We start from the raw sequence: 12,447 nt of genomic DNA, 5'->3' as shown, positions 1-12,447 counted from the left end.
AAATGATATTTCAAATGGCCCGATGTGATGACGTCATTTACGGATCATTAGGCAGCGGTGGATATGGAATCCACTAATATCTGTCAGCGCCCAAGCAACAAGCACTGAGGTAAATATTGTTCATCATACTTTGCCCCCTGCCTCTCATCCTCACGCAGTACAACCCGCCCATCATAGACAGTCCGTATTTTCCAATCAGTGGAATCAGTGGAAGGCGAATCAGTAACTGGTAATGGCGGTGGCATCGTCAAACGGCTGAGAGTGCTTGCATGCTGTTGACCCTCCGTCACAAAATGGTGGAACTTTACTGTGCATGACGCATTGGGCAATGGAGCTAAGAATCGTCAACAAATGCCTGCTCGTGCGAGCCCAATTAGTCTTGTGTGTCCTCCACATCTTATTTTGTAAGTATAGACATCGAAGAAGACTGATGTAAATTCTTCTCTTTCAGGCAGTCGAAGTACAAGATCGACATTTGAATAAAAAACAAAAGATCTGGAAATTAAATGCGCCCGAAAAAAGCGATTGATAATTCGTCAAAATAAGTGTTATAATTATGTCCAGTTTTGTTTGTTTAAAATTAATGATTATCGACATCGAAGAAAATTCCTGTCACTTTGATCAGAATTAATGTCTCGTGAGTTTTGTCGTACTCACATCACAAGACACTCATCTAAATAATAATTTTGTCTTTCTAATTTGGTGAAGGTAAATTCCAGCATTCGTTTTCCCAACAAGCATCGTACTCAGGACTACCTGCATGGATGCATTACTATGTTAATAGTTATATTACTGTTTTAATTGAAGAGCTGATTTATTTGAATAACTCATATTCATTTCGTAGATGTATACATTCGACACTTTTTCCTTTCACTTTGAACTTTAATTTGAAGGACTTTCTTCACACGCCATCATGTCTGGCTTGATCTATATACAGTACATGTTATTCAGTTGAACCTGTGAACATCAGCGGAAAGCAACAATATTATAAAAATTCAAATCTTTTCTCAGTGATCCGTTAATACGACAGACTTTACTCACAAAGTGCAACGACATTTAGAAGTAGAATAACAGAAAACTACTTCCTCGCACGAGCCAAAGGTATGATTTATTTCCTTTACAAACATGACAAAAGGAAATTGTTGCTGAGATAGATTATGGACAAAGCTATAATTGAGCAGATCAATACACTATTGCACTGGTGAAAAGAGAAATATGTTTCGCAAAATTATATTTTGATATGACTACGTATCCTGTATATAATGGCAACTCAAAAAAGACGTCGTCATGATCAACATACCAGTTGACGTAGACACCTTTTCATTTCAGTTCGAAGCGTTGAAAGGAGAAATAAAGTGTAACGTTTTCTTGAAATGAAGGAAGTCATGAATTTCAAGTGTTGTCAAAAATACGTAATGTTTAAAAGTGATCGAATGCAGACGCGACAGGGCTTCACTGAGATATATTTAGAAACATCAGTGTCATTTCACAACTCGTATACAGCGGTAGCTTAGCGATACCACAAACAATTTCTGTTTGGAAGTATCTCTCCCTGTAGTTTTATACTCTCAGGTGGCCACAACAGTACTGTCAAAACTTCCCAGTTGCATTTCATTTTAATCTTTTCACATTTCTCATGTCTTTGTTCAATAATCATTATCATTGAGTATTATATCACTTTCAAACATATAGAATTGTATATTCTGTATAGATAGTCTAGGACACACATACAAACAAACCAATTGTATAGTTGTCATATTTTGAACTGTTGATTGTCCTCTATCAGTCTTATATATAAATATATATATATATATATATATATATATATATATATACACACACACACACACATATATATATATATATATATATATATATCAGGGGCGGATCCAGGATTTCCGTAAAGGGGGGGGGGCAGACAATATTTCTGGTACTACTTCGGGTTTTATCTCATTTTTCTTTTTATTACCACCGCCAAGGGAGGAGGTTATGTTTTTCGTTACCGTTGATTTGTTTGTTAGTTTGTTTGTTTGTCCGTGTTCAAAATAACTCAAAAAGTAGTTAACGGGTTTGGATGAAACTTACATGAAAGGTTGAGAATGACACAAGTAACAAATGATTAAATTTTGGTAGTGATCCGATAATTTTAGGGGAATTTATGAAGGATTTTTGATATTTTGACAGGTAGGGTCAATGAACTTGGGAGTTCAAGCTGTCATTTTTGAGGTTTTCAAACGCGTACTTAAGTGCGTGCTCTATCATAGTATACAAATATTCAATGCTTATGAGTGCGATTGTTTCAAATATTACAATGAGCGTGCAAGTTTAACCGTTCTATTCAGCGACGCGAAGCGGAGTTGAATAGAACGGTTAATATTGTAATATTCGGTATACCTTAGACCGTAGACCCTATAGGATACACTGAACTTGAATATAATATTCGTTACCGTCGCACGAATGATAAACACTGAATATTAGTTTTTATACAACACATGATATCGAAATCTTTAGGCCTGGTCTAGAGTCAAGACCAAAACAAATCTGCGTTAACCCTATCTAGGCGGAAGACTATTAGCGAAGGCCTACGTCTAGGCCTACATAGTAATAACGTACCTACTGCCACTGGCTCTAGTTTAGGTCTTCGGAAAAAAAAAGTTCTAAAACCCTATAGGCCTATAAATTCTATCTAGGCCTAGAGAGTTGAGTTTGAGTTGAGTTTATTTCATTTATACACGGAAATAAAAGCCATGCTTTCAGCTGGACAGCTGGTTTTCGGCAAGGCCGTGATTTACATCGAATAACAAAGCATACATACAAACGGCGAAAATGCAAACATATACAATGGTATACAATAAATGACAAGCATCACTGAACAAGTTACAAAAGAAAATCAATTAAAAAGCATACAGATATCAAAAAACAAAAGGAGAAAATCGATACACTTCTATGGACACATTAAGGGATTTCCGCTAACTTCATGATCTCTTTCGAGAAACTTTTCATGTCACTAATTGTTCTTAGATGAACAGGAAGATTATTGACAGTTGTACATGCAACATACTATGATGGGCTGTTTCGGACAAAATTAGAACGAGGTTTTGGCATCACAATTTGAGTATTTGAGTTTCGTAGAGTGTAATTTTCAAATGATCAGAGTTGAACACCAGAGGACAGAGTTGTTGGGGCAAGGCTATACAACAGTTTGAATATAAAGACTAAGGCTTGCTTTCCTCTTCTTACTTTGAGTCGGTCGACCTGAAGAGAAGAATAAAGAGTTTCCCTATTGTAACGGGTGTCAACACCTTGTACCATACTTAGGCATCTGTTCTGAATAATTTGCAATCGATTTAGTTGACCCGAGTGACCAGTCCTCCAGATTACACTATAATAGTCCAAATGAGGTTGGATTAGAGTTTTGTATAACAGGGAGGTATCCTTATCGATGTACTTTCTTATACGCTTGACTGCATGAAAGACTTTAAGCGTTTTGCTTCTACATTTTCAATTTTTCGGGTCCATGTTAGGTTTTCATCGAGAATGACCCCGAGATATCTGCATTCTGAAACTACTTTGCAGAGGTGTATTTTGAATGTTAAGATGAACATTCTTAACATTTTGCAAATTCCGTTTAGATCCAGTCAACATAAACTGACATTTGTTTACGTTTAGAAATAATTCGTTACTTTTGAACCTTTCAAGAATTGACTCTAGGTCATCATTAATTACTTTTTGTAAACAAAACGGGTCCTTTGAAGCAAAATATAAACACTATCTTCCTGACAGATTTATGCAGATCGTTTAGAGCTAAGATGAACAAAAGAGGCCCAAGAATGCTTCCCTGTGGCACTCCGCTTGTAACCGTCCTTCTTGCTGACAAGTTTCCGTTTACCAAAGTTGACTGCTCTCTGTTAGTGAAATAATCTCTGAACCAATGCAATGATTGTGAGTCGAATCCAAGATATCTTAATTTCTCAATGACAGTATTAAAGGAAATCAAATCGAACGCCTTTTCTAAATCCAGAGAAACGACACCAATAACATTTCCTTCGTCGATTTGTTTACACATTTCATCTATCAAATACCACGATGCGGTTAACGTGGAATATCCAGGGCGGAAACCATGTTGATGTGAGCTGAGTATGTCATTTTGACACAGATAACAATATATTTGATCAAATACAATTTTCTCTAATATTTTGGACAATACTGGTAAAATTGATATCGGTCTATAATTTGATGGGTTGTCTTTATCATCACCTTTGTGGATAGGTGTTACACGTGCCCTCTTCCATGTACTTGGAATTTTACCAGTTTTCAATGATAGATTTAGAATGTGGATCAAAGGTTCAACAATAAAATCAATAGTATCTTTTGTGACACAGGCAGGAATTTGATCCAAACCAGTAGCTTTATTCCTCGAAATATTTCTTGTAACATTCGTTACATCATTATTGGAGAGATTTGAGTAAAACTGAACTGAGATCTAATCTTAGATAAATATTGTTGCATATTTTTAACAAATTTTGTATTAGACTCCTGTTTTCTTCTAACAGCCAAACTTACAAAATGATCATTCAAAGAAGCCGCTATTTCTTTTGAACCTTTAATTTCGTTTCCCTCAATGATCAACCTTTGAATGGGAGTATCACTGATTTTCTTTGGCATTATACGTCTTATTGATTTCCACATTGCATTTGTATCACCATCATTCCTTACAATGCTTCCAGACACATAAGCACTTTAGAATCAAAGTACCTCTTATCCAGGCTTTCTATTAATTTAAAAACTTTTTAAGGGCAAATGACTCTGACATTTTCGGAGAGATTATCAGATTCTGTTTTTTAATCATTCTTTTGGTATTATTTCACTGCAACCATTAACACACTGATTACAGTGGGCATATGGAGTGAGGTTTCACTGAACATGACTTGCTAAAATGTTGATTTTCTTTAGATCCAAATAACTAAACATAATCTAAAACTATTATGTCTTACTTCTCCGTTGGTGTAATATTCTATTCGTTGTTCGTGCATTCACCTACAGACTATCAGGGAAGTGCGAATGCATGTGGGGGCAATATTACCCTCAGTCCAACGCATAGTCAAGAGAACATTGTGTACGATGGGTCGAACTCTTGCACCAGCTGTTCTTGGAGTGTATCCTCGACTTTCTCCGGGATCGTTCGAGCAACTTTCGTCTCCCTTCGCATTCCCGGAAATGACGAGATGGAGATACGAGAAACGGCGAGAGACAAGTCTGTAGTTGTCATCTCCAACTTCTTCATCCCGCTTGATCCCGTCTTTGTGACCCTGCCTAATACGATGACTTTGACGTTTAAGAGGTGTGGAGGGAACAGCCGCCAAACATCCATGGAGGTGGATTTTCAGTACCTAGGTATGTATTTGACTATTCAGAAAGAATAGTTCAGGGAGGTGAGTCCGTCTCACCTCCCTAGCTGATTAGTTGTATTGTTAGTACGTTTGTATATATAGTGAGTCATATCAAACCAGGAATAAACAGCAATATTGCACAAAGCAAGTAATACCAATCAAATTTTAAGTTCAAGACCCACGATGTCACACAACACAATCATGTGAATATGCTTCATCAAAAGTTTGAATTTTTAAGATTTATGGATGTATCTCATCGAAAGAAAGACATTATTCCATGTGTCTTGGTCGTATGATCATTAAGTGGGCCATGTCCAAATTACTTTTCGTCCCCTATAGTAGGTATACATTGCACAATTTCTATCCTCCTGGAATATTCACCCCATGCACTCACACACACACACACACACACGCACACGCACATCCTTCTTCAGAATTTATCTTATATGTTCTCCGAGTTCTCTTTATGTACCCTTATTATGTTCTGTACATCTCAAAGATAATCAAAAGAGGTTTTTTTTTTTTTAGTTTTTAATCAGTCAATTTGATGAAATAAAATATAATCATATATGAAAAGGTGTTCTTTAAAAAAAAATCTGAAATGTGTAGCATTTAACACAAAAAAGAAACTAGAATTCTATAGGATTATCAAGACATGAGGAAGTGATGCTATCGAACCAAGTTGTCGTTTTTCCCCATTTCTTGTCAAAATCAAAGAGGAAATTTAGTGGTGATAATGACTAAATTTGTAGGTTACCATGGAGATGAGTGAGGCAGGCCACCATCAATACAATGCATCACCCTTCCGTGAAAACATGTATATTAGGCCCTATAGAACTTTTGAAAAAGTCCAGCTGTGCTGTTTATTCATCTATGTACCATTCTGTTTGCATGACTTACTTTAACTATTTTTGCTTCTAATTTACGATATCCATTATGTGGGGAAATATGACCGATCCGGGATCATTGTGTCCTCATGCTGCACAAAGCATGTTCTCATCAATGAACTCATTTCTTTTACAGATGACGTACTTGTTGCAGTTTCGGACGATCATTTGCTGGCCGGTGGAGGTACGTTCTCGCTCTCAGCATCTCTTCCCTCCCTGATGCTGCACAGCTCCGACCTCTCCTCTGTAGCTACAGCCGACGTCGATCTCAACTGGTATTTCTTTGCTCCAGACCCGACCGATTGGCTTAGGGTCGACCTTATCAGCATGGACGCCGGCAGTGGCCCGCTTATTAATATTTATGACACGAACGACGACGCTGGAACTTGGGTCAGCATGACCGGAAGTCTTCCTCCAACCACTTCCACCACCTGGTACTCTTACGGTGAACTGGTTTGGTTACATTATTGGGTCAGAAATGTGCATACCCTCGGTACTGGTATGGTCGTCAACATTTCCCTTGCCGGTGAGCCTCAACAAAATAGTTTATTACTGCCAACTGCAGCTATGAATTTAATTAGAACTTTTACTATACCCACTCTTACAGACTATTATGCACATGCTTAAAAAAATCTTTTCGTCTTCAGATTATTTTCTTGGCATTCCATTTGGCTAGACAACCACCTGAATTAGTGAAGCTTTGGTGATGACGATTTTTTTTTATTTCTATTTTCAAAATGCAATACATTTGTCTTGTATAAGATGCCAATGAAGTTTAATATAAATTGTAAGTTGAGATGATTTGTGTGTGTGTTCGTTTATTTGGGGGTGTCCCGAAAGAAATCTGTGTTCTACAGACAAAAAGTTGTAATAAATGTAAAAAAAAAAAACCCACAAGAACCACAGAAATGACATTCATTTGCAGTAATAAATTGCATGATGCCAAGTGGATGTATCACTGAGATGTTCACTCGCTGTCATTACTAACAGGGTCAATTGCTATATTTATTAACAATTATATTAATTGATTACAATATTACTATATATTTTACCGAAATATGTATTTGCCTCATAAACAGACTCATTTTCTCTAAGCGGCAATGGAAGCGTCCTGCCTTCCTGCAACCCAGAAATAACGCTCGAGGAATCCCGGTCACTGAAGATCGCTACACCTTTTTTCGGCCATACGGTCTCTGATGTCAGATACCAGTGCACCATGAAATTCCGCAGCAACAGCGCGCAGCGCGCCAAACTCGAGTTTCTGGCCTACGACCACGATGGGCAAATGAGCGTGTACACTACGGAAGGCGAGGAGACTATCAGCCTTGCGACCACCGACGGGGCAGTCATAGCTACGGATTATCAATTTCCGATGACGTCGATCTCACCGAACGAAGAGCTGACGGTCGATTTTTTTAAGAGCTGGAATGACTTCGAGACAGGGGTGTTGATGGAAGGAAGCGCAACAGGTAAAAACAGAAATCACGGTCATTGCCTCACATTATTATCATTATTCATGCTGAATTCAAATATCCTGACTTCACACAAACCACTTAACACACACATACACACACTAATCAATCAATAATAAACATTCTTTGTGTTGCTTTCTTATGGGTTATATATCCAATTTCTCTTGAATGTGTGGTATGCCTTCATAAGAAATATTCATCCAAATATCTAAACTAATGAAAATAGGCCTTTGTTTAGTCACGCGGTTTAACTTGAAGTTGTTAATCTTTGCACTTTTTGCCCCGGAATATATTCTGGGGTAAAGTGCAAAATGTTATTCTCAAATCGGATGCTAGCATCGAAATAAATTGTATTGCATAAAAACGATTGAAAGGATAGTTTGTCTCTCTCCTTTTCTCTCTCTCTCTCTCACACACACACACACACTCTCTCTCTCTCTCTGTCTCTCTCGTTCTGGAGTAACTGTTTTTAAATATAATTTAACACCTTAATTGCATGATATTATGTGCATTGATTTATTGTTATCAGAAATCAAATATCACCGAATCATGTAATGAAAGATAAGTTTCCAAGCTTTACTTTTAACTATTGAAAACAGTAAATGAAGTAATCTAATATGAAGATGACTACCCCTAATGTTAAGTTGTCGTGTGATATAAAACCAAACATGTAATTAATCTTTGCTTATGCGAGGGAAAATTGCCGAACAGCACTATTTCATTTCATTTCATTTATTTCCACATTCTCATTAAAATGCAAAGAACAAAGGTAAAACCAAAAACATTGGATTACAATGTATTAGCAAGAAAAAAGATACTACACCTATCGAGGGAAAAAATGAAATTCAAAGAGAGAATGTGGAGGAGCCAGTTGAGGCCAATGGCTACAACGGCTGAGCTCCCACTTTAGATTTTATATAAGCCTACATTTTAAAATGACTGATACTGCAGCAAATGAATAACTATCTGACTAAATTTCATCGTATACTAATCATTCATCAAAATTCTTTTATATTTACGCTTAGAAAGGGCAAGGGATGTACAGAATTTCATTTCATCAGGCACAGAATTCCAAACATACAAGTATACTGTTTGGTATTTTATATAATATATAAAATACCAAACAGTATACTTGTATGCTTGGAATTCTGTGCCTGATGAAATGAAATTCTGTACATCCCTTGCCCTTTCTAAGGGCATCATATTATGATGTAACGTATCTATAAGAAGATGTAAATATAAAGCATCAATTTTCTAGTGTTACATACATGTACATTTCTCGTAAATCTAAACATATCACAAATAGGGGGTAACAAATTGTGAATGTAACACACAGTGCGTCGGTTTGTAATTTACACTTTATGTCAAATATAGTAAGAAGCTGGATGTTTTTTAAAAGAGATTAAGAAGGTGTTATTACATAGTAATCAACGTCCAAAAGTTATTATCACATTGCAAAGTACATAATTTGGTTATTTTGTGTTGCCTTTTTGCTTTCGTTTCTTTGTTTACTTTTCTTTCATTGATGTTGCTCATGCAGAACAATGTAAAGAGTAAGCTCTCTTTGGGGATTCCTATTAAATCTTCAGCAAAGGAATCTGTGAATTAGAACTTCGACTGTCTTTACGACAGTTTCGGTTCCGTATCTCGGGTTTTCCCTGCCAATGTCATTGTTGTTGTTTTTTGGTCTTACAATTTCACGTTATGGGAGCATTCATTTTTGCCAAATACGCTCATGCATTGAAATATCGTGATTCAATTTTTCGGAGATTACCTGATGTGGCAACTGATTTCGCATTGCGCATTGTAATTCATCGACTGCGCATTCATTTTCGGCAATGGTTATTCAACTTCGTCTTAACCTGTCGCCAGCTTTTTCCGAATATCAAAATTCGCATATAGGCAAATAAGTCCATGGTAGGAGCTTTCAAATTAAATCTGTATTCATCAAAAAAGTACACTACTTGTACTCTATTTCAAATTGAATGTTAAAAACGTCTATATTATGATATTGACACATGAAGAAGAAAATAGGTATTATGTAGATTGATGATTAAAAAGAAATATAACTATGAAAACGAAAATAAAGATGCAAAATGAAGAGAACAAACACATTATGATGATCATGATGAGAATAACGATTCATTTTGAAGGTTACGTAAGATGTTGAATGAAGTAAGAAAGATGTTCAAATGCAGCAAATGAAAAAAATAATTCACTTCTGTATAGGAACAATAGGGAATAATAATTATTCAGTAGTGTTGCATTTCTTTGATGCATCTGATACAGATGCGCTTCTTTCCTCATTCAAATAATAGTCACTTATTCACGCCACATTTCGCGTTTCCTTTTCGTGTATACACGAAGGGCAATTTTTACCAGACAGTGTGCCAATCCCGTCCCTCGGCATCTCGGCCACCCTAAAAGACAGCTCGACAACGGCAGTGCTTACCACACCTGGTTACCCCACTCTACCAACGGGACGGATCAATGTGAAATGGATCATAGACAACGTCGACACTCACACCGACATTAAGCTGGTGTTCACCGATTTCGACATCAGAGATCAGGACGAGCTGATCGTCTCCATCACGGAGTCGACGAATCCAGTATGGCAAGGAGGGGGATCCACATTACCGTCGAACATCGTGGCGAATACGCGTCGTATGACCATAGAACTTGTTTCAAATAGTGGAACAGCTTTAAGAGGAATACATTTCAATGCAACGAGCGTATTACGTAAGTTTCCAAAAAATTTCCCAAAGTTTCCAAAAGATGCCAGAAATGTCTTATTATTAATGTGGATTTCACAAAGATGCATTTTCTGCTTCCAACTTATTCTTGTTTTCACACTTTTCACAAGTTAGCGTGACTTCATATGCTTCTTATAGCAACAGTAAACATAGAACTGGGGCAACCAGTCGTTCAGTGAGTTCCATAAAAACTTGAAAAGTATCAATCATTACAAACCATTGAGCAGTCTTGTTCCTAGCAATGGCAAAATTATATATAATAATACTTGCTTGTTTCCTATTCTTCGGATACATCTGGGGTCCCGAGTGGTTACAGAATAGAGGATTTTATTCTAATGGGTTTTACAGCTTGTAAAACGTGAATACCATAACAGCCTACATGACCTATCGCTATAGTCACCACACGTCAACCCTCATTATCTTTCTTTGTGGTATTATTGCATTCAATCGTAATTTCATTATTATACTATTCTGTTTAAATCAAACATTAACCTTCTACAGGTAAGTTGCACAATTGCACTCTAATGGTAAGTTGTGGAACCCTATGTTCCCGGCGGCAAGGGGAGTCCCATTGCGCTCAAAACGTAGTACTCCGTGGGTAAATGGGATATTCTCCTGTTTTTCTTCCTTCGTATTCTAGTCTTGTTCGTTCTAGTCCTCGCTCCGGTGAACATAGCTATCAGACGCTGCTCTCACGGCGTCCGGTAAAGCAAAGCTAGACTGCATAATATTTTCGATCGCTTTCCACTCATCGGACCACCTCCAAGTTCTGTTACGGCCTATAACGTGCAGTCACGTTTTTGTTGCGTTAACCCCTAATATTACGACCTACAATGTTTCTTGTTAGCACCGTGACTTCCGTAGCATTTTTGTTTTGTCAGTGTAAAAATCTGACATAGCATCCACGGCATTCACGACCTGACGTTTGCCTATTCTGTTCCACCGCGTTGTCTTAGGTCCATCCCGTTTTGCCCATGGGGATCGTGTATATCCATGCTCAAAAGTATGGAACGCAATTGGTGTCATCTGTACTGACTACTAGAGTGTTAAAATGATTCGTTTTTTAATGTGTCATTGCTATAAACATTACTTTGCGAATGTATATTCAATAGAAAATATTAGCACACATCATCGCGGCAAATTCTGCTTACTGCAAGGAAAACTTGAAATGTAAAGTGTCCCCCCCCCCCCCCCCATATAAACCTTGTCCTTGTCATTAATTTTGTAGCACGGTTTTATTCCATTATTGTAAAATCTACTTTTCCAACTCATGCAGAATGTTTCATGAAGACAGGTACAGCTATTACAGATAACAGTACTCATTATCGTGATTACTCTTCATCAACTACTACAGACATGTGAACTGATATTTGTTATTTCGCTATTTACATAAACAACGCAGCTATGGTTGAAAGAGGAAGTTGGGTGCGAGAAAAATGTTTGTGTACCAGCCGTAGCCATGCCGCTGATACTTGTACTTTGTACATCAAAAGGTGTCACACGTGAAATGACACGTTCACAAGACTGAGGTAATTTTAAGAGCATTGTTCTGTGCCACAAAGCAAGACAACTTCCTACGCAAGAAAGGACAACCATGCATGACGACTATGATTTTGTAAACCTCCTTGATTTGGGGAATTTGCGACTTTGCTCTCTCAATGTGATGAATTATAGTACTCCCGTGATCTTTAGCGGATATCTTGGCCATTAGTGACCTATATGATGAGAACAATTTGCAAAGCACGTTAAGATGCAATCCTCTATAGTGTATCCCGATTGTGGGAAATAAAAAAAAATGCTTAGATAGTGTGTGAAATTGGAAATACACAGATGACAGAAAAGTGTTGGCCGAGCTACAGAGACGGAAGTTTAATCATTTTTTTTTTTTTTTTGCGCTTCTGGTGGGCTCCATAGTAGGGAGTCCCTCCAAAATAATTGTTTTGAT

General features: G+C 37.3%; 1 protein-coding gene across 1 annotated transcript in view; it reads left to right on the top strand.

Annotated features, from left to right (window-relative positions):
* The first annotated feature begins 313 nt into the window (after nucleotides 1-313).
* Nucleotides 314-12,447, top strand: part of LOC140241172 (uncharacterized) — a 32,644-nt gene continuing 20,510 nt past the window's right edge. Inside the window, exons 1-5 of the mRNA XM_072320935.1 lie at nucleotides 314-404; nucleotides 5,044-5,394; nucleotides 6,414-6,803; nucleotides 7,357-7,746; nucleotides 10,117-10,488. Of these exons, the coding sequence (XP_072177036.1) occupies nucleotides 314-404; nucleotides 5,044-5,394; nucleotides 6,414-6,803; nucleotides 7,357-7,746; nucleotides 10,117-10,488 (1,594 nt within the window). The remainder of the gene's footprint in view (nucleotides 405-5,043; nucleotides 5,395-6,413; nucleotides 6,804-7,356; nucleotides 7,747-10,116; nucleotides 10,489-12,447) is intronic.

This window comes from Diadema setosum, chromosome 2 (assembly GCF_964275005.1).
Source record: "Diadema setosum chromosome 2, eeDiaSeto1, whole genome shotgun sequence".
Taxonomy (NCBI): Eukaryota; Metazoa; Echinodermata; class Echinoidea; order Diadematoida; family Diadematidae; genus Diadema; species Diadema setosum.
This window is presented reverse-complemented; position numbering and strand designations above follow the sequence as displayed.